At 52.2% G+C, this 22,087-nt stretch overlaps 1 protein-coding gene across 2 annotated transcripts in view; it reads left to right on the plus strand.

Annotated features, from left to right (window-relative positions):
• The first annotated feature begins 5,898 nt into the window (after positions 1-5,898).
• The window catches only part of TWIST2 (twist family bHLH transcription factor 2), a 49,418-nt gene continuing 33,229 nt past the window's right edge, over positions 5,899-22,087 (plus strand). The window contains exon 1 of one of the 2 annotated variants that reach the window (XM_045794204.2): positions 5,899-6,571. In XM_045794204.2, coding sequence (XP_045650160.1) covers positions 6,054-6,536 — 483 coding nt within the window. In that variant the 5' untranslated portion in view covers positions 5,899-6,053 and the 3' untranslated portion in view covers positions 6,537-6,571. The remainder of the gene's footprint in view (positions 6,572-22,087) is intronic. The other variant, XM_045794205.2, reaches the window with a different exon arrangement.

Consider the following 22,087-nt stretch of genomic DNA (forward strand, 5'->3'; position numbering starts at 1 on the left):
AGGCAGGCTTGCGGGGGACCCAGCACCACCAGGCACATGAAGGCCTGTCAGTGCAATAGAACGGGAGAAGGGGGCTAGCTTTCACAGTCTGGGTTCCTAGGTCACTAGGTAGGGTTTCACTTCTGGCCCCAGCCCTCTGTGGGCCATTGGGTCTCCTACCCTGAGGGATCAGCAGGGAACCGTTACCCGCCAGAGCTGCAGAGACGGAGGCGGGCATAGGGCAACCCGCCACCAAGCCCCCCTGGGGCCCTGCAAGGTGCGCAGGAAGAGGGCCGAGCTGCCTCCTGCTCTCTGCACTTGCATTCAGCTTCTAAACAATGATCTCCAGCGGTTTCCAACTGAAAATGACGGCTTGCACATATGCATTTATTTCTGCTCTCTCCCTTAAATTCATCTAAATTGGGCTAAAAGAACACAAAAGGCAAAAACCCAGATCTCAGAGGAAACAGGGGAGAAGTCCACAGCAAGCATGCTTGGGCAGGTGGAAGGAGGGTGGAGGATTGGCATGTGACTCAGTGGACAGTGGAGGACTGGGGGCCAGAGTGCAGGTCGGGGGCATGGCCCTGACAGCAAGCTGGCCGAGTCCTATGCAGAAGTACCCCCACCTCTCCGCCAACGTCAAGAGCAGATGCATGCCTCATCCCCTCCCCCATCACAAAGAGGCCAGGTGCAAGCCTGGAAGGAGCTGGATGTTACCTTGGAGAATTTGAGCCAGAGAGGGTTCAGATGGGGGTGCCAGGCAGTGCTGAGAGAGGAGGAAATGGGAAAGCCCGTACTGTGTGGAAATCCACATTCTGAACGGTGAGTGCTCCTTGTGGGCCATTTTCCTCCCTGGGTGCCAGGACCCCGGAGGCCAGGCTGACGCTCCAGGGCAGATGTGCAAGAGTTCCTCTCTGGAGATAGTGCCAGTCACAAGAAAACCCTGGCAAATACCGGGGTCCCCCCAAATATGACTGGGCCCCAGCTGATCATCCTAAAGTAAGTCTACAAGTGACAACAGGTCCCTTCACCAGCGTGCACACACGCACACACAACTACACAGGTCTTACCGACACACACACACATCCATACTATTGGCACACACACATGCACAACCGTGCATGCACACACACACATATACACACAGAGAGCTGCCAATCAACTCTTCAGTGTCAAACTCTTGAATCTGGGCTTGGCCGTGTGATTTGCATTAGCTCAGGGGAGATCAGCAAACTCCATACAGGCAAAGGCTTGAGAGTACTGTGGTCAGAGTCCTGAACCCACTGTGAGAATGAGCGGAAGCCGGCCAGCTGGAGAAGCCACACGGAGGAGGGCTGAGATGTGCTGGCTCGCTCACAGCCTCCCGACCAGATCTGTTACTGAGACCATCTCAGGCTGGAGCCCCGAGGGTACTGCTGGCACGGGAGCGACACCAGGCAGGACTGACAAAAACCCACCCGGCTGAACACAGCACAATCTACCACCCTCTTTGACTGGGAGGAAAGGAAACGGGTGCTGTTTTACACTGTGGTTTGTAATGTGACAACAGAAATGAGACCAACTTGCAACCTTCGAGAGAGTCAACCGTGTGGCTGTCCCAGGGCAGACAGTTTCAGGTAGGCTCGTGCATGAGTCCATATGTGGGGAGGAGCTGCCAGAAGCCTGAGTGACAGGGGAGGAGTAAGCCCAAGCCCCAGGACAGGAGGTCAGAGCAGTGACAGGGCATTATCACTGCCAGTCTGGACAGCCTTCCAGAACACGGTCAAGACAACTTTTACAAAAAGTGAAATGAGCCCTTTTGGGGTTCCGAGAACGGGAGAACCAGATCTGATTGCATCCGCATGGCACCATTTAACTCGTCCGGTGTCTGTGCTGGATTTCCTGGGACTGGCTGCCAAGTCCAGAGGCCAGTGATTTGGTAGGAATCCCTCCTGTTAGTTAGCACGGACGAGGTTTGCAGAACGGTGATGTAATCCTGCCGTTTCGCCCTCATTTATTATCTGGAGTCCATCTGCAGAGCAAGACATTTCCTCAACTCTCCTCCAACTTTGATGTATAATTTGGAAGGGAAGGCTGGTTGTGTGCTTGCCTCTTTCCCTTTACTTACCAGTTTTCAGAATCATGACTCAATTTCCCATCATCAGCCTACGATGACCAGGAAGTTTTTTATTCGATTAACATTAGATACTCACGGATTTTTACCATCTGATGTGTTTCCATCCACTTCTGTTCCACATCCAGTTCTGTTCTGATCGACATTTCCCTGGCACCGCCTCTACCGGTGGAGGCAGGCTGCAGGGCGTTCTCCCGTCCTGCTATGACTCAGCAGTGCCTGGCCAGTTCCTTGCTTCGAGGCAAGGAAGATGCTCCAGGCTTATCTCTGCACGTTTTCCCTGGACCTGAAGGTGGCCATTTCTTCCAGAAGAGAACGCAGTCTGAACACTTGTGGTGCTGCTTGCCACGGGATCGATCAAAGTTTCTAGGTCTTTCTAGGGGTCAGGGCCAGGAAATACACTGCTTAAGAGAAAATACATCACGGGTTTATACTGATTTTCCCAACAAATTTAGAATGACACTCTCTTGCTTTCTTTCCTTTCATATTTGTATCTCTTTTCTTCTGGGCTAGAAATCTTGATTCCCAAAGACAGAAACATAGTAACTGACTTGGGTTAGCACACAGTTTCAGAATGACAATAGCAATATTGTTACTAGAAACATGAATGTTGAGAAGGGTTGAAGTCTTTTTTTTTTTTTTTTTTTTTGCAGCTCCTTTGCCTTTGCAGTGAGTCAAATTACAGTGTTTATGACTCTCTTCAGTGATTCCTGTGTACTGGGGAAGCCACGGAGGTGATACGAAATTAGGTATGTTGTCTCATTCTGCTTTTGACTTTTGGGGTATTTTTTTCATTTTGATTGAGTTTTTAAATAATTACGTAAAACTTTTGTATGACTCCAAAGTCAAATCTACAAAACAAAGTTCATGCAGAAGAGCCTGACTTGCGTCCCAGACCCCTGCACCCTGTGCTTTCTCTCCCATTGTATTTATGCCGTGGTTGCTCTTCCCACTGTTGTTTTTACTGAAATTTGGTATATATTCCAAGTCAAAAGAATCGTAATATGAGTTTGTTGCAAGAACAACTTTGATTTGACCTTAAAGGCATCAAAGTGTGTCAAAGGCCGGTGTTAGTCCACGTTGCAAGCAAACTCCAGTGATGTCAGGAAGCAGCCCATCTTGGGGAGAGCCCTGCTGTGCACCTTCTAGCCCCCAGTCCGGAGGCGGGGTCTCAGGCAGGGTTCCTTTGCAGAGAACAGCCCACGCTGGCAGCTCCACCCAGGAAGCTACTTATTAGAGGACGTGATAAAGTTGCCGTGAGCTGAGTAAACGGGCTCCAGGCAGAGCTGACGTCCAGATCACACAGCAGCACTCGGGCTGGGGCCTCACTGCACCAGGAACACCGTGGTTCCAGAAGCGCCCTGGAATCAAGGAGCTGCTGCCGTGCCTACTCCTGAAAACTGATGCTCATGCCCGAACTCTACAGACATCCAGGGACCACACACTGTGTCCCGAGCAAAACCAAACACATCCCCCCACCCCCAACTAAAGGACAGGGCAGAGTGGATGGCCCTCTCTCCCCTACACATCCCGTGAGAGCGTTCTTACACACCGGCTGCCACAGTCTGAGAAAGGTCATCCTGGCTTCCATGCCCTGCAATTCCAGAAGGAACAGAAGAAAGATGTGGGCGCCCACCCACCCCATTCATGGAGAGGAACTGTTTTGGTAACATTAGACGTGAAATGGTAGAACCATTACCAAGAAGGCTTGTCATATGCCCTCCTGAGCAATTTTTCAGGGGGAAATGTTAAAGGGGATTTTTTAAAGGAGACTCTTGTCTGTCTGGGATGTGTGGCTTAAATGTTAGATTTTGTCCGTTTGCCTCTGCCCTGCCAGTGTTATTGCTGTAATTTGGGCAAATGACCGGTTTTCAGACCTGACTTCCAGAAAGTGTTCCGCTGCCCATCATCAGGAGAGACAGAGATGGGGGGGGTGGGGGGGAGCCTCCCTAAATGCCCTCCACTTCGGGGAGAGAGTGTCACTGCACGCATTTAAGCTGGGCCAAGGTGGGAGTCTGGGTCTTCGAAGTCCCCATGCTAAAGGACACACGGAGCTGGTGAAAGAGCAGTAAATAGCTGCTGTCCCGCCCCGAGCCAGACACAGGGTCCAAGACGTGTCTGGGAGGGAGCAGGCCCTCCGGACGCGGGAAGCCCAGGAAAGGCTGTGCCCCAGGCCGGCAGGACGGCTGGGAAGCAGGCTTCCCTCGCTGTCTCCATCGTTCTTTACATTTATTTTCGAAGTCTGGAGGAGGATATAGAAAGCCGGATAAACCTCGAGCCTTCTCAGAGCAGGGGAAGGGGGCGGCCGGGCGGGGTGGGGCTGGGCGCGGTGACTTGGCAGGGCCCTTTAGTCATAGGATCCTGAAGCCCGCGGGTCGGTTAGAAACTGCAAACAGCGCTGTTACGTGGCCACCGCCGTGTGAGGGCCTGCTCCTCCCAGACCTCTGCTCCGCTCACTGCTGGGGGGATGTCCCCCTTGAGCGGCCAGGGCCCGCGCATCGCCGCCCGCGGGTTTCCTAACGCGGTGGTCGCGGCCCGCCTGGCCGCCGAGGAGCAGCGGAGGCCGAGCGCTCCGCCGGCCCCGAGTTCAACTTCAATAAAAGGGCCCACCCGCCCTTGATCACGCGGCTTGCCTGACAGCCGGGCTCAGGCCCGGACCTAATTGAGCCCGGGTCACCTGGGAATAGGTTCAAAGGCATCAAAGCCGTAAACCACCTCCAGGCCCCGAGCCAGAGCAGCCTGGCGAACAAAGAGCCCCCCCCCCCAACCACTTCAAACGCGCCCGCGCTCGGCGTCCAGATGGCGCGGGGCCGGGGTCCGCGGTGTCGCCCTCCGAGGCCAGGCCCAGAGCTCCCGCCGCCCCGCGCCCTCCTGCCTGCAGGCGCCCAGCTCTCCAGACTGCCCTCCGGGCCACTGCCCACTGGCGACGCGGAGGGGGAGCGCAGAGGCTGGGGTCCCGCACCGGGGGTCTGGCGGTCGTCCCCGCCCGGTACCCGGCATCCCAGGCAGGGCCGAGCAGGTGGGCGCAGTGGGCACCGGCGCTCCCGCAGAGGCTCGCTGTGGCGCTCAAGTTTGAAAGCACTTAGAAGGAAGGTCTGCAAAGGGCGTCGGGGCCGGGATCCCCAGAAAGCTGGGGGTGAGAAAGGCCACCCAACACGAAGCCTGGGCAGAGCCGGCGCGTGTGCACTGATCCCCGCGGCGCGTGCGTGGGCAGCGGCGTCTCGGAGGGCACCCGAGTGTCCGCACGCCTGTGGTCCGTGCGCTGGGACCCCTGCCCGAATGCGTTTTCCACCCCACACTGAGTGTGCGGGCCGCAGCGCGGACTCGCGGCGCTCCCGGGGGGCAGCCAAGGAACACACAGGCCGAAGCACGCCCGGGGCTCCCCGCCTCGTCCTCACCTCCTGGAAGCGCATCTAGGGTAGGACTCGGCTCCCGCGCCCCTCGCGCCCCTCGCGCCCCTCGCGCCCCAGCGAGATCCTGCAGCCTGGCGGGGCCCGATCTCCAAGTTAAGGAGCAGACAAAGCAGGTCGGCAATGCCCAGGGCGCCGGGCGATCGGAGAGTGGTCAGATTCCCGGGTGAGGGCGCGGGCGGCGCGCGAGGGCCCGGCCTCCGGGGTGCCCGCCGCGGCCGGGGCCGAAGGGGGAGGCAAAACTGAAAGTGCCGCGCCGGGGGGCGGGGGCGGCCGGCGAAGGCCCCAGAACTCGTCCTGCCCCCGGCCGCCGCGGCCAATCAGCGCGCCGCCCTCGCTCCTGACAACTATTTAGCAACCCAGCCCGGCTAGAGTTTCCAAAAAAGTTAGAATAACTTCCTCTCCCGGAGACCTCGGTTTTGCACAAGCCGGCCTTGAAATCAGAGCCTTTCGAGAAACTCGGAGAGCGTGTGCTCGGCGTCCGCGGGCTTGGCCAGCGGCGCGCGCTCGGCGCCCGGCGCCCCCAGCCCCAAGCGCGCCGGGCGGGCGCCATGGAGGAGGGCTCCAGCTCGCCCGTGTCCCCCGTGGACAGTCTGGGCACCAGCGAGGAGGAGCTCGAGAGGCAGCCCAAGCGCTTTGGCCGGAAGCGGCGCTACAGCAAGAAGTCGAGCGAAGATGGCAGCCCGACCCCGGGCAAGCGCGGCAAGAAGGGCAGCCCGAGCGCGCAGTCCTTCGAAGAGCTGCAGAGCCAGCGTATCCTGGCCAACGTGCGCGAGCGCCAGCGCACCCAGTCGCTCAACGAGGCCTTCGCGGCGCTGCGCAAGATCATCCCCACGCTGCCCTCGGACAAGCTCAGCAAGATCCAGACGCTCAAGCTGGCCGCCAGGTACATAGACTTCCTCTACCAGGTCCTGCAGAGCGACGAGATGGACAATAAGATGACCAGCTGCAGCTACGTGGCCCACGAGCGCCTCAGCTACGCCTTCTCCGTGTGGCGCATGGAGGGCGCGTGGTCCATGTCCGCCTCCCACTAGCGCCGCGCCACCCACGTCCGGACCCGCGCGCCAGGGTAGGTGCTGCGCGCGCGACCGTCGCCCGCCGCAGCGGGGGGCGCGCGGCCCGGCCCGCGCATCCCTCCTCGTGGAGGCCCTGCGGGCCGCGGCGGCGTGGTTGGGGTGCGTTTTTCCTCGCAGCAGCAGAAGGGGGTCGGTTGGGAAGCTCCCATGTCCCAGGGGCACCCATGGGGCCTTTTGCAAGCTTCCCTGCTGAGTGTCAGTCGAGAGCGGGGGACCGGTGGCAGCCAGCCGTACTTTCCATCCTTGCTGCTGCAGTGGGCGCCGGTGGGTGACTGTCGGGAAAGCGGGCATCGGAAGAACGGCCGGCAGCCCGCAGGGGCAGAGAGATGGAAAGCCACTGCCCTTTGCGTCCTCCGGAGCCAAGGCCTCCCGGGAGGCTGCCCGAGCCGGGTTGCGCCTGGCTGCAACTTTACCCTCTTCCCGGGAAGCGGCAGAGCGCGTTCGTCGTGAGGACGCTCAGTTTTCGCGGACGGCTCAAACAGGGCCTCCCGGCCCGCGCTTCAGAACCTCAGCCGTCGGCGCCCTGGCGGGCCCGGTGGCCGCACAGGAGCGGGCCAGCGGCCAGCTTTCCCTTGGGGAGGGCGGGAGGACACTGTCCTGCGCTGGTGACTCCGGGGCCACTGCAGCGGGAGAGCCTGGGTCGGCCCTGCGCCGGGAGCGCGGGACACAGGGCCGGGGCTGAGGCGTGGAGACCAGGGCGCCTAGGCCGGGAGCACACCCTGGGACTCCGCAACCCCCTGCCCGCAGGCAGGTGGACGGATCTCGGAGCTGGGAGCTAGTTCCAGCCTTGAACCTGGAGTCTGGGAGGGGGCTCAGCCAGCGCTGCCTCCCGGCGCCTGGCCCCGCAGGAGAGCGCGAGGGGTCCAGGCTGGGAAACAGGTTTGCTGGAAGGGGAGGCAGTGCGGGCCCGTCTCCCTGCACGGGAGAAGGCGAAGGGGACACAGCTGCTGAGAGCATTTGGAAACTCTGGTTTGCTCTGGAAGAGCGCTGAGGGCGCCCTGCACCAGCTCCCTTTCACCGACACCTTGGAAGTCCGTCTAGACAAACTCTAACTCCCGAGGTGCCTTCCATTCCAGAAGGCTTTGTGGGGCTGGTGGGCATCTCCCTTCCAAGGGCTCTCCAGGGCAATGGGAAGGTGCGAGATATGTTGGGGGGGGTGGTGGTGGTACAGATCCTTACTGCTTAGTATGCTTTAGTTTCTTGCTCATCTTGCGATGTTTTTATAAGTCTACTTCACACAGAAGGAATTTAGATGAATCCAGAGCGTGCCCCCGCCCGCTCTCCCAAACATATCTACTTCTTTTTTATGCGGTTCTGTAATATCTGCCAATGTTTTTGCTGTGGTCACAAAAGGCTGATCTAGCACAGGTGAATTTCTTTTTTAAGTTTTTATTTCTGTGCCACTGAAAAGGCTTTTGATGAAATTGCCCCCCTTAAGATAATGATTGTTTTATAGGGTTTTAAGAAAGAATTTTTAGCAGCAATAACTTTTGGGAATCTTCTCCTATCTTTGTCACAAACAGATGGAAAGTATCTCAATCACATATTTCTCTAGGAAAGAAAGTTTGGATTGGCTGAGTAGTAAAATGCTACAGGGGGATAATACATTAATTCTGGGTTTTGCTGCCTAAATTATGAGCTTCCATTAGTTAATTCCATTTACCCTTTATACCATCCATAGTTTACAGCACATCTGAAGTAAGGACAAACAGATGAGGAATGTCATCTTTGTAAAACATACATGTATAACTTTGTTTAAGGAAAATGTCAACAGCATTATCATTAAGACCTCCCTCCAGAAAATTATTGAAAACAAATACCAGGAGATATAACCTTAATGCAGAATTTAGTAGGACCATTTAAAATTCATTTTAAAATAATTGCATTCCTCGAACTTAGAGAATCAGACATAGATCACAAGTAAAGATCATATAAAAATAAAAGGCGATAGTTTATTTATTATAAGTGTTGAGAATTTTTTGGGAAAAATCCTTACAATATAACAGATAACACATTCTGCTGGAGAACAACCGATCTCTATGGGGGCCTATTTATTTTTATTTTGACATACTTGAATATAACTAATTCCAGTAAGCCAGTTTCTTTAGGTAGATAGATAACGGTTCTCTGCGAGAAGAGAAGGGAGATGCGGACGTTTTTGACGCACCAATATTTCTGGACACACCTTGCTTTTACTTATCAGGCATGTTGGGCAAACATTTTTTTTTCTTTTGCTTGTTTGTTTTTATCACATTACTCTCTGTGAATATAAATACAATCATGATTGGTTTGACTTCCTGAAAATGTTGCTAAGTTGTTACTTGTAATATTTTTAAGAAATGTTAGTTATATGTATCCGCAAAGAATTTCTAGAACTTTCAGTAAATTGTGGGTGATTTTCATGTCTCAATCGGAGATGTTTGCACATATATGAAAAAAGCTGTACGCAGATGACCAGCCACCACAGAAAGCCTGAATCGTCCCTTGATAGAAAGGGGAGCACAGGAAATGGTCTTCAGCTGGTGCTAATATTTATCCTGACTTTCTTCTTTGGTCTGGTATTTAAACATACAAATATACAATAAATCAGGCGTCTTTGGACAGTCAGCTGGGTTCATCTAATTGGAAAAATCTCAAGAGAAGTTTTTAGTCTTGTTAAACGCCGAAGCTTTAGGAACAGACAGGGTCAGGGGCACCTGGCTTGGGGGAAAGGGACGATTATCAGACATTTTTCCTATTCTCTGCTTTGTCGTTAAAGAAAACATCTTCCCTGACTCCTGCAATGGGCACAGATTTTCAGTAGGGTGTTTTTTTTTTTTTTTTTTTTTTTCCTTGAGAATTTTTAGTTTGGAGCTTTGGAGAACAGAGTATGACCCTCTCACTTCCTAAAGTGTGTAAGCCCGTTCCTCCCTCCTGAACGCTTTCTTGAAGGCGTTTGTTAACTGCTATATTGGGAATGCTAGCTGGTCTCCAAAGCAAATTGATTCCCATTCGGAATGTCCATGCAGGATTCCAGGAGAGATTTTGATTGATCAGAAGAAGAGGAATGAAAGACTGAGCTACCTGAAATACAAGTACTGTTTTGTTCTAAAATATCTGCCAATAGGATCCAATAGAGGGAGCTGACCTCTGTGATGTGGGTATATTGTTCTTTAAGTGCCTGTGGTTATTCCTTCAACCTTGCATGAAGAAGTCTTGGTACGCATCTGGCCCGCACAGGGGCTGGAGGGATGGGACTTTGAGAGTGGCTGTTTGAGGTCATTTGAAATATAGTACTTTATTGAGGTTTTCTGAAGACTGTACTATTTTCAGACAAGTCTTGAGCCTGAAAGAATTGAGTTTCCATCATCCTTGCTTCACTATATCCTGGATGGACAGCTCAGATGCCAGATTCCTCTTGCCTCGCAAAAAAGACCATAAAGTAAACTCTTTCTGAGCAGAGCACTGTAACTCATAACTTTAGTTTAAATCTGGGCTTTAAAAAAAACAAATATTTTAATAAGGCAATTTTAAAGGCTGAACTTTTATGACAGTTTTTAAGCTTAGTATTTATATTAATCTATTCTCACTGGTGTCTTTAAAAACTCTGTGAATGCGTGCTGGAATGTCTGTTTATGTTTGTGTCTTTTCCTGGGAAAGGATAAATGTGCTGCAAAAAGCAAACCAAATGCAAAGTTCTCCGCCAGCAAAGAGTTCACGAATGAGGCAATAAAACTCAAAGAAGAGGTGAATCAGTTACTGTAGCCAAGAAGCAGCCATAAAGGAGAAGCGGAATCTAGGAGAAACAGACAGGATGCGTTCAAAAGTAAAGCCAAGATAGAATGCTATAATCAGAAACTGTTTAAAAAGATACTCTGCATGGTCACCTGAGTCTACACGTGTGAGAAAATTGTACAGAATGAAACACCCACCCACACACATAGGACACTTAAAACGGGTGAAATCCGAGTAAGTTCTGGAGATTGTATCAGTGTTAATTTCCCAGTTGTGACTGTGCATTACAGTTTTGCAAGATGTTACCAGTGGGGGAAACTGAGTAAAGAGTATAAGAGACTCTCTGTGCATGATTTCTTACAACTTCCTATGAATCAACAGTTATCTCAAAATAAAAAGGAAAGATATGCCACGAGAATTTAAACTTTTTTCTATATTCAAACAAGCAAATTACATAAGGAATTATTATGCCTCATCTCAGAGTAATAAACTAAAAATGTGGTTTGAGCCCAAATCCACTTTTTTTCCTGATATCATTTGCATTTTGCACTTCTTTTCAAAATATGAGGAATCTCAAAATATTTCCACTATATAATTAAAGGTGGTTCCTTCTTATGCTTAAACAGAGTAGAATCCCAGAAATCTGAGAGAAGAAATACCTATTAATACATTTTTTCCTATACTAAGAAACAAAATATTTTTCAAAGAAATTTTAAGAAATATTTACCTGAAACTGACCCAACACTTGCTTTTAAGATACTAAACCTACACTGACATGTATGAAACACACACACAATTCTAAAACCCACGGTTTGTAAAAATTATTCACCAAGAGGTGTAGAGATTAAAGTTTTAGTATTTAGAACCATACATGCGCGGGTGGGGGGGGGATATCGAGAGATCAAGATCAAACCCTAAACTCAGTCATGGTTATTTGAAAGTAATATTTGTTTGTCCTGGGAATGTCTTTTGTGTTTGGTTCAGTAGTAAACCTTTGAATGCAATTTAGTTATATTAAATGTGCCTTAATTTAATGTTTGTTTTGGAATGGGATACAGTGACATTAATGATGTGATTTTCATGGTGATGTCAACTAGGTCACAATGGGATTTGTCTTCAGTGATTACTAATGGTGGTCGTGCTCAAGGAGACTTGAGTCAGGAACTGGAAAAGCCAGCATGTAACCTTATTCCAACCTGAGAGAAATTTTTAGTGGTTAATTGAAAATAGAGTCGTTTTGAACCAAAACAGTGTTTTACATGCTTCACATGTCTGCATTGTTTTTCCTACAGCTCGATTGTTCAGAATAACATGAGCCTGTGATTATGTGTAAGAAATCGGTGGTTGAGAGAGCTCCGTGCGCGGGGTCTGTGGATCTGTTGTTTAGCACCCGTTTCCCATCCCTGCACGCTTTCCTTTGTTACTTGACCAGGGGAAAATTCAGATGGCCCAGCTGTAGTGCTGTAACTTGACTTCTCAAATCCCAAGATCCATACGTTTAAAATTGGCAGACCCCCCCCCCCTTTGTGTAGGTCACAATTTCCCCATCAGTTAAATGAAGGATAACCCAGAGAGCTTTCAGTTATCGAAGTCAGCTCTTCTGGAAAATACTTTTCCTGTTTAGCTCACACCCAGGCTTTTAAAAATGTAGTCCTCTGCATCTTTTGGGGGAGAATTGCAAATTTCGTTATGCTGTCAGGCATTAGATTCATATTTCCTACTGTTTCCTTCTGACAGAGAGAGTGCACATTTGTTTTTCTGAACGTGCAGATCTGGTGTTTGACTGGCAGGAAAGATTTGGGCAGAAGCTTTGCTTTTCATTAACCCTTTGACGGTGACCAAACATTAAATCCCAGCCCCGTAGCAGAGGATTGTGGTGTGGTCGCGGCCAAAGCCTTTCCAGAGCATCAGGCCGCTGAGCACAGGACCACCTAGGGCAGGGTTTTAGCTTTTTGCTTCGAGAGGGGAGGAATAGGGATCCTTTCTCTGACTCCCCCTTGGAGAAAAAAAAAAGTCCACACTTTTGTTGTTAATGCTGCTTTTCTACCGCTATACAAATAAAATGGCACGCGAAATTTTCCGCTAAATTCTCTGAGTGTGTCCCTCTTCTTAAGAGATTCAGGGGTTTTTTTTGTTTTTTTTTGTTTTTTTTTTGCCTGCTTCAGAGGCAAGTGGGGTTCCAGAAGGGACAGCTTGTAAAATAAACAAACTCCCTAAAAGAAAACACAGGCCAATAGTTTATAGTCTCTGACTCTATCTACCGCCACGGTGGATTTCTTTGTGTGTTCCACTTTGATTTAACATTCTGGAAGTCAAAATGCAAGCAGGCAGCGTCTTCCTTCAATCAAGAGCTCTAGAAATAAAGATTGAGTTGCTATTTCCTTTCCTTAATCTCAGTTCTTAAAGTAGATTTGGCTCTCAGGGAGCGCAGAGGGATCAGAAGTCAAAAGCCATTTGCCTTGTTTGACTTTTTGGACCTGGGGGTGCAAAGTGCCTGTTCGTTAGAGGTCTGGCTCAGTGGAGGGCTGGAAGGCAAGCTAGCCTTCAGGGTCAGCAAGATCTCTACCGACTTCCAGAAAGCTGTGTGAGCTGAACACCCCACTCTTCACGAGACCTCCTTGATAAATATAGTGAGGTGCTTCTCGTTGCTTTGGAAAATGCCTGGATTATTGCGAATTGGAAAGGGAAGGAGGTTGGGAGAGACGCTTTTCCTTCTCCAGTTGAGACCTGTCTCTTTCATGGGATCGAGTTGCACAGATGAACAGTATCTTCACTGAAGATTGATTTTCCCTCATTTAAACCATTCCAAATCGCGTGCTACGTATATGTTGGTTCCTAACTCATCAAAATTGATTCTCCTCTCTTTCGTGATGTCTGTGTGCAGGGGTGGGGGCCTGAGAGAGAAAGATTTGATCTTTTGCACATTTTTTCTGCCTGGTGAGCATTTTTTCTGCAGCCATGCCCTCTGCCACCCGCCCCTACGCCCTGCATTCCCTCTTGTGCTCTCTAGCTGAGAGATCACCTGTACTATTACCATTATTAGCTGAGGCCCAGGTAGGTTTCCATTTATAGTAAGGAATAAAAGATGAACAAAAAGCCCATCATCAGGTTCTGACAAGAGCACAAACACGCCCAGGGAATAAACACACTGTCTCAGGGTTCTCCGGGTGGAGGGGTTCCCAGGGTTCCGGAAGCACCCAGGCCCCCCCACCCCCCACCTCTGCTGGGCAACTCCGTTTCCTTAGCTGCCCATCGTTCCTACTTTCTAAGAAAGTTGTTGCCTTGATGCTAGAACTGAAGGGTCCCAAACAGACCCTGTACCCCAGGGAATCTGCTGTATCCTGTTTGTGTTGTTGTCTCTCGTGAAACACGAGTGGCTCTGGCCACCCAGAGCCGCAGGGGTGGGGACCGCACGCTGAGCCCCGGGCGCACGCTGGCGTTCTGTGGCATTCCGCCGGCCGAGGCCGGTCTCGTGGCGCCACTGAGGTGTGAGGAGGGCCACACAGCGAAGCATTTTAGGGGCAGGACGACCTTGAGGCGATTTTGTTGGATGTTAAAGTGTGGCCAATTCCCAGAGTCTCGCTTGGACTGCTTTTTGAGGCTAGAGGGAGTATCTTTTAATTAAACACCACACAGCAGGTGAGGACTGTGATCTAATTATCGGCTCCTCTCAAATATTGCTGTTATGCTTTATTTGTTTTTGTTTTATGACATCTCAAAACCGAACAATTTCCTATAATCTCATTGTTGAGCAGTTTAACCTCCTGGGTCTCCAAAGACTCCATAAACATCAGTCTAGCAGCCTGTGGTTTGTAACACGGACAAGGGAACTTCTTCAGCAGGGACCACGAAACGCTACACGAGGGCGTGAGCAGGAGGCGGGCTGTGTGGAGACTCGTGCAAGGAACGGGGCAACGGGGGGGCTTGGGGCCCCTTAGTAAGAAGACAGAAGGATCCAGGCTTGGAGCCGGATCTCCCTCTGCTGCCTGCTGCACGTGGACCCTCCTTCCCGCAGGGCCCTCAGCAACGGAGAAGAAGATGCTTTCTCAGAATACACACACTGCCTGCCTTCCCAGAGAAATGACCCTTCATAAAAACCCAACAAGCCCACCTCAGTTCTTTGGCCTCAACGCCCCAGGCAGGAGGCCACCGGGGCCAAAGCAGAGTCCCTGAGAGGTGGTCAGGGGTGGACACCTGCTCCAGACCAGGGTGGGGACCCTCGGATCGGCCTGGGTTGGCTCTGCTGTCCTGGGCTGCCCGGTTCCCCCGGGTGACTTGGAGGACCCTCCCATGACAGAGGAGGGAAGCAAGAGGAAGGACCATGCAGACTGTCTGCAGAGAGCTGTGCATTGGCCTCAGGCTTCCCGGGCATCCGGGCTGGGCGGCCGGGGAGCTGCTTGCGGGTCCACCCTGCAGGTCGCGGGGACGAACGTCCCAGCGTGAGCCCAGCGGGGCTCAGCGTGTTTGCCGGGCTTATGCAAGCAAGCAGGAACTCAGCATTTATGTCCTTCTCCTGGATTTCATGCTGTAGAGATTTCCCTACAGCCAAATTCTACATGAAAAGCCCCTGCTCATCTGGAGACAGCCCCCAGAAGAGAATCTCAGCCTCCCACCTCCACGGTTCGCAAGGCACACAGAACCAGCCTGGCTGTGCTGGGAGCAGCCACGCCACCACATCGTCCCTCTCACAGGGCATCGTCATTGGCAGGCGCAGAACTCGGGGTGGTGATAGCACGGTACTTTCCCAGATGACAAACTCCATCCTCCCGGCGCCTTCCGCAGATGTGTGTCCCCGTGCAGATCCTCTGAGCCAATGTCTTGGGCAGCAGCTTGTAGCGAACAGCTTTGGAAAGACACAGCAAGTATCATTTTATATTAATTACATAATTTCACTTTTTCTGAGCAGCACAAGGGGAAGGGAGGGTGAGCAGAGCAAGAGTGGGACTGGCGTGCGTTTCTGGCTCCCTGTGCACACCCGTGTTTTCTCCTGCCTCATTCTGCACATGGGGAGCAATGCTCCCTGCATTCCGAGGGCTTTTTGATGCCCGGGATGACTTGTAACCAACATGACTCTCCACAATGGATTTTGCAATTTATTGAAGTCACTGTTTCCAGAATAAATCATATGGAGTTCTTTCCCTTAGTAAACTTCTACATGGCGTTTTTCTATTTTGGGAAATTAGACAGAAACCAAAGCCTGTTGTCTTTGTAGGAACAGGCTCGGCTGCCAAGTTAAGTTGTGGGGCAAAGTCTTTGTCTTGTGTCCAGGGGTCAACAGGACTTTCCTGAGGTTGAACTTGGGGTGGAGAGCTGTCCTGCTCTCAGCCCATGGTCGTGTGTAGCTTAGGCAAGTCATAGCCCCTCTGGGACTCAGTTTCCCTCTACGCAAAGCGATGGAGTGGGTTTCTGATAACTGGCAGCTGTCCGTCTTCCAGGAGTCAGTGTGACTCAGTCACTCCCCGTCAGCTGTACCCCCTAAAAGAATGTTTAGGGCAGCACTCCTCACAACAGCCACAAGGTAAAAACGATCTGAATGTGTGCCCGCTGAGGGACAAGGAAAGTGTGGGCTAGCCCTGCAGGGGAGCGCTGTTCAGCCGGAAAGAGTGAAGATCGGACTCTGGCCACAACAGGGAGGAACCTTGCAAACATGCGGCTAAGTCAAAGAGTCAGACACGAGAGACCAAATATTGTGTGAGTCCATCTACACAAAGAATCCAGAGGAGGCAAAAGTGAATTCGTGGCTGCCAGGGCCTGGAGGAGGGGAATTGGGACACGATTGCATCATGGGTGTGGGATTTCTGTTGGGGGTGATGAAGAAGTTCTAGAAATAGATAGTGATGATGTTTGCACAATAGTGTGAGAGCTGCGCACTTAATGCCACTGGATTTTATACTTTAAAATGGTCGAAATGATACATTTCGTGAGATGTGTATCTTACAGCCCCCACACGGTCCTGTGACTCAGGCCGTGGGCATCTCTGGTAACCGGCAGGACGTGCGGGCCAGGGGGTGCTGCACCTTCAGTTTCTCCCCACTTTCCAGAGACGCTGTCCTGTGTCCCCACGTGACTGTTTATCAGATGATTCCCCACCTCAGGTTGTCCCTGCCCGAGGACGTTTCTCTTTCTCTTTCGAAATCTATTTCCTAATGTGGTCCCCTCGCCAAAGAACCTCAGAGAACTCTGAAAACACACTGCCTTCCCGCCCCCACCCTCTGATTTCAGTGGCATGTCCATTACCCTTCTGGAAGCCCCTCCACGTGGACTGAGTTCTCACGTTCTTGGGGTGACGGGGGGAGGGGGGTGGCCCCAGGTGCTGCGTGGCTTGCAGTCACCCCAGTACACGAGAGCAAGGGGCATTTTCCCCATCGAGCGTAAGGGTGGCCCATGAGCTCTTTAACCCCCCAGCCGTGGGCTTCCCAAAGCCGAGGGCCTATCGGCAGACCAGATCATTTCAGGCTCAGAGAGACCCTCAAAGCGATGGTGCTGCTGCCCCCAGGGACATGATGGTTCCTGAGAAGTGGGGTCTCTGGCTCGGGGCTGCTCTTCGAAGCGAGTCCCCTTTTTCTGTAGTACCACTTTTCCCAGGCTGGGAATGGAGCAAAGTGCACTGCGAGAGCCATCCCTAGAGACAGGCGCAGGCAGGACTGTGGCACGAAATCATTCAGGGCCAATTGGGCGGGTTTTCCCTCCTTTACTTGTTTTCTCTTCTTCCTCCCCTGATCTGTTAACCCTTGGCGTGCCTCCTGAGCCACCGGTGCCCTGGGGACCCGTGGAGGAGGGGGGGTGGCAGAGTGGCTCTCCCAGGGCTTCCTCAGCCAGGATCCAGGTCTGTTTTTTTTTTTTTTAAACACTATCACCTTCGTGGTGTTACACAGTCAGCATTTTGAGACACTCACAGAAACCCCAGAGATAGTGTTGGGCTCACGGATTGTTTGTGTCTTGAGAATCCAGGCAGACAGGCTCAGAACTGGGAGCAGATTCCAAAGACTCTTAGCCAGGAGCGTCAGGTGGCTCAAAGCCAAGGATGCTGCTGTCCCTCCATTCCTGGTCCTCTGCCCCGCCGAAGGGAAACCCACCAGGGAGGGAGACAGAGGTTCCCCAAATGCTGAGAAAGAGGACTCCAGAGACAGAGAGAGGAGGGTGGGATCTGGGGGCGGTGGGCCGTACCCCTGCTTGTGCATCCGGCCCGACGGGGGCCTGGGTCACCTCCTCAAGCCAGGCACATCTTGTCTCAGGGACCCCATCTGTCCACACCATGTGGGTTCCCGGCTGCAGGGTAGACACGCTTTGGTCTATCAGTGTGCTACTCGCTTTACAGTACGGCACACTCGCTGTGCCCGGGGACGCTCTGCTCTTCTCTCTCGCCACTTCTGCTTCACAGTGACCGAAGGGGAGGCATGGGCATGCCCACCCGTGCTCTGTAAGCCGTGGGACACTGGGGCCAGCATGCCCGTCAACGTAGGGTGCAAAGAGGGGATCTCTGTCCCTTGATTGTGCAGGTGATTTTCAGAAATACCATCCAGGTGACAGGCTGCCCCTTCCCACCCACTCCCCCGTCCTTCTTACTGCCCCCAGAGCAGGCCAGGCCCTGGGATCACAAGGCCCACCCGCTCGACTTCTCCCTCAGCACATCTGCTGATGACACTCATAGGGAAGCAGACTTTCTGGTGAATCTAAGGGGCTGCATTCATATTGCCCCATCAACGCCCACGGTTCTGTGCGGCATTGATCGCCTACGATGTGTGGCCCCGCCACAGACGGAGTGCAGCAGGGACACCCAGGTCACTGGCCCACAGAGCCCATCATGAACATTCAGGGATCTTAAGTGACATTTACTAATGGGGACCCTTCACAACCTCTGCTTCCTCAAGCTGATCTTTCAACGGAGAGCAAGCACAAGTTACGAAGGAAAAAAACCCAACTCTGATTAAATTAAAATTTGAAACTCCAATATTTTTAAGTGAGCCAGGAAGGAAGTATTTACAATGTATTGTACAATGAGTCAGTCTTCCTACTGGACACAAAAGCCCTTGAAAACCCGAAGGAGAACAAATCATCGCCCGGAAAATAAGGGTGAAAGTACGAATTTACAGAAGGAGAGGCTCAGTCACCCAACAAACACAGGAAAGTGTTCAACTTCAACAATAACCCAAGAAATTAAAAATAAATAGGAGGATACTATTTTTTAAATTTGAATTGGAAAAAAGATAATGGTAATCCCCAGCATCGAGGAAAGCGTGGGGAAACGGGCCACCTTGTCTCTGACATGAGAAGGTAAATGGTTGTAAAGAGGCTTTAACAATAGATAAGGAAAGACTTAAAAATGGGAAATCCCATTTGAGCAGCAACTGCACGTTGAGTCCCTGTCCTGAGTGAATCATGGTGGGTCTGCCAGCAACAAAGAGATTCCTATCAGCTTCGCTAATATTAGCAAAATGCTTCAAATCTGGGAGTTTGGTTGAGAATCAACGGTGGTTTACCCATATACTGGAACACTATACAGTCGGCAGATTTCGTGTTGTAAACACGTATCTGATAATTGAGGGAAACGGCCCCACGATGGGACAGATCCTCAGACCCTGGGTTGAAAATTCCAAGTGTGTATGCTGGCCTGGGTGCGTATGTCCCAAGAGCAAACACCCTGAGACCAAAATGTCAGTCATAAATCTCCCTTTCCTTCTTCGTATTTGTAGTGTTCCTGTATTTTCCAAATATTCTGCAAATGCTGTATCTTACTTTGGCAGTTTGAGAAAACAGTGCTTTGTAAAGATAGAGGAGAGGGTGCGCACCAGCCAGTCCTTGGTTGGGACTCTGCCTGGCCCTCCCCACGCGCTCTGCCTGAAGCCCTGCCCCTGCCCCGCAGCCTTCTCCCCTAGCCACACCTTCCTCTCCGTACGACAGCTTTGGTTCTGCCCAAAGTCATAGAAGAAGGGGCCTTAAAAAACCTGTGTTTGTATCTTCTGCAGCGCACGGCTCAAGACCCTGACCATTATTTTTATGCAGTGCCTTAGTGTAATTTGATACATTTTTCCAGAATGTACCAACATGGCCCAGCCTGGGTGCCTGGCAGTTCGCAGCTTTGGGAAATGGGGCTGTGTCCTGCCGTCCTGCAATTCCAGCAGTGAGCTTGTCCTCATCCCTGTCCCCAAGTGGCCTCCCGCCCCATGTGCTTTCTGCACCCTCGCTTGTCTTCAGTTTGTGAACTCTTCTCTGTGTGTATAGGGCACACGTTCTTAGTCATAAAGCTCTCCAGATTTGTGGAAGTAAGTGGGGGAAAATACAACGAATTCAGTGACTTTTCTGCTAACCCAGACTCGGAGGAGGAGAGGGAGGATGAGGGGCCCCTCCTCACCTTCTGGAGGCTCTGGAATTCACTGATGATTGGAATGAGCAATTAGAATCACTCACCCCTAGCTCCTGGCCCTGTGTGATGACCAGCCCATGAGTGCTCAGGCCTGGAGGGGAAGATGGGCGTGCTAGGGGACTCAGCCCCATCCCCGCAGGCCAACTCCTCCAGCTCCTGGGCTCTAGTTCTTTCCTGCCTCCTCTGAAGCGTGCATCCCACCTGCACCTTCCTGGGGGCCCAGACCAGCCCCGTGTCGCCAGGCAGAGCCCCAGGCTCCCAGGCTCACATTTCCTTTAGGATTCTCAGTCCTAATCTAATTTGCACTAGGCTTGCCTTCTTTCACCCCTGGGCTGCATTTGATGCATACTTCTGGCAAATTCTGGGACCACACTTGCCAGATGACCAAATCCTTTTGAGAAAGATGACTGAAATATTTGTAAGTTTCCATCGCGGCCGGGCGGAGTGGCCCGCGCTTTCAGGAGGGATAGCCCTGGGCACGCGAGCTCCGGGTCGTCCCTGGTCTGCACTGCAGCCGTCCACACGCTGCGAAGCCAGCTGGGCTTGAATCCTCAATCTGAAACCACAGATACCTTTTGCTGTCAAGACATAAAGAAACCAAGAGGTTAACGGCCGGGTTAGTCCCCACCATGGGCCTCCTGCATGAATCAGAGCCGACTGCAGAGCAGAGCGGGTGACTCACAGGGATGGCTTTTTGTCTTCTGGCTGTGCAAATAAACAGCAGGAAGGCTTGAATGGGAGGCCAGGAGTGCAGGGCAGAAGGTGGCTCCCAGCTCGTGAGGTGGGCCTGGGCAGAGGCAGCGTGGGCACAGGCACTGGGGACCAAGACTGAGCAGAACCACAGCAGAGAGGCTGGCGCCCACGGGCACAGTGGGGCCTGGCGGGGTCAGGGGGAGGTGAGTGCCAGCCGTGGATGCTCCACAGAGATGTTGGGCCAGGGTCCACCCTGCCCTGGGGTCCGCATCACCCTCCACCCCCTCAGAAATGCCTGTTGGGGACACGCCTGTAAGTGGTTGTCCTTCTCTGAGCTCCTATGCACTAAGGAGGGTGGTCCTTGGGGTTTCCCCTCCTTTGGGACCCTCTGCAAGGTCCAGAGTTTGAGGCATATGTCGGTGCCTGGCCTCGGGATCCATGGCAGTGGGGGGGCTGGGGGCTCTGGGAGGCCCACAGGGTGCAGCAGGGACTCGGTGGTCTCCCCCAACCAGACCTGGCTGCAGACTGGTCTGAGAAGCCTCCTCTTCTCCTGCTCCAAACTGGTAGAGAGGGTGGAGAGACTGCCCCAGCGCAAAGATGCTGAGTGCTGACGGCTGAGGGTCGGTGTGCCTTGTTCACCGACCACAGCACTGAGCCGGTACAGTCATTTCAATCCTGAAAACAGCCCAGTGAGTTTGGTGCTCTTACTCCCATCCCCCAGATGGGAAAGCTGAGGGGCCTACGTGGCTCAGCCGAGGGTATCCAGCTAGCCCTGGGCAGAGCCAGGAATTGAACCGAGGCAGTCTGCACCTAAGCCGATGGTCTAGAAAGTGAGATTTCCCTTCTGTGTCAAATACGGCCCAGCTCCTGTTCCTGGAACGTGCCGTCCCACCGGACATCTCTGGTTCTGACAAGGTAGTGGCCCCAAAGGCAGCAGGGCCGTTCCTGGAGGGAGAGGGAGAGGCCTGGGCCTGGATCCTGGCTGAGCATATGTGGCATTTCCTACGCCTTTGGCCCCTGACCTTGCCACCCCAGCTGCCCCACACACCTGCGCATTTTGGTGTCAGGATTCAGCGAAGCAGGCTGAGCACCGTTCATCCTGGACGCAGGGGCCCCTGGGTCTGGAAATAGGCAGATTGCCCCTCTCCCTTCCTGGACATCTCTCGGCTCTTAATGCCTACAGATTGAGCCCATGACTTTGCAGGGCCCAGGGAATAAGGCGAACCTTGGATTATGTAGCATTTAAAGTGTGCTGGCTTGGAGCTTGTTTTCCTGCTATGATATTAGAAACACATTCCTTCTAACCCAAAGAAACGTCACTGCCTGTACGAATGTGTGGTGTAGATAAATAAGCAGGTTTAGTGCTCTCGGTCCGCAGGGAACACTCTCCACTGTCTGTAGCATGTGTGGGTCAGTGGTGCCCGACGATGGGACCTTTCCCGTCCCTCCGTGCAGTGTCCGGCAGGGGACAGGCGGGCCCTTCTCCCTGGACCCCTGTGGTTTCTTTTCTCCAGGTCGTTCTTTTAAAATTTTTAATTTAATTAATTATTTTTTTATCATGACTTGATTTTTTCAGAGCAGTGTAACTAACCGGGGTCACAGCAAAATGGAGGGAGAGGAGAGAGATTTCCTGTGTCCCCCCCAACCTCCACCCATGCATGACCCCCCCGTCATCAGCATCCCCCACCAGATGGTACATCTGTTACAGTCGATGAAGCTGTGCAGACGTGGCATCATC

The sequence above is a fragment of the Ursus americanus genome, chromosome 1 (genome assembly GCF_024610735.1).
Source record: "Ursus americanus isolate L20-20 chromosome 1, mUrsAme1.1.p, whole genome shotgun sequence".
NCBI lineage: Eukaryota > Metazoa > Chordata > Mammalia > Carnivora > Ursidae > Ursus > Ursus americanus.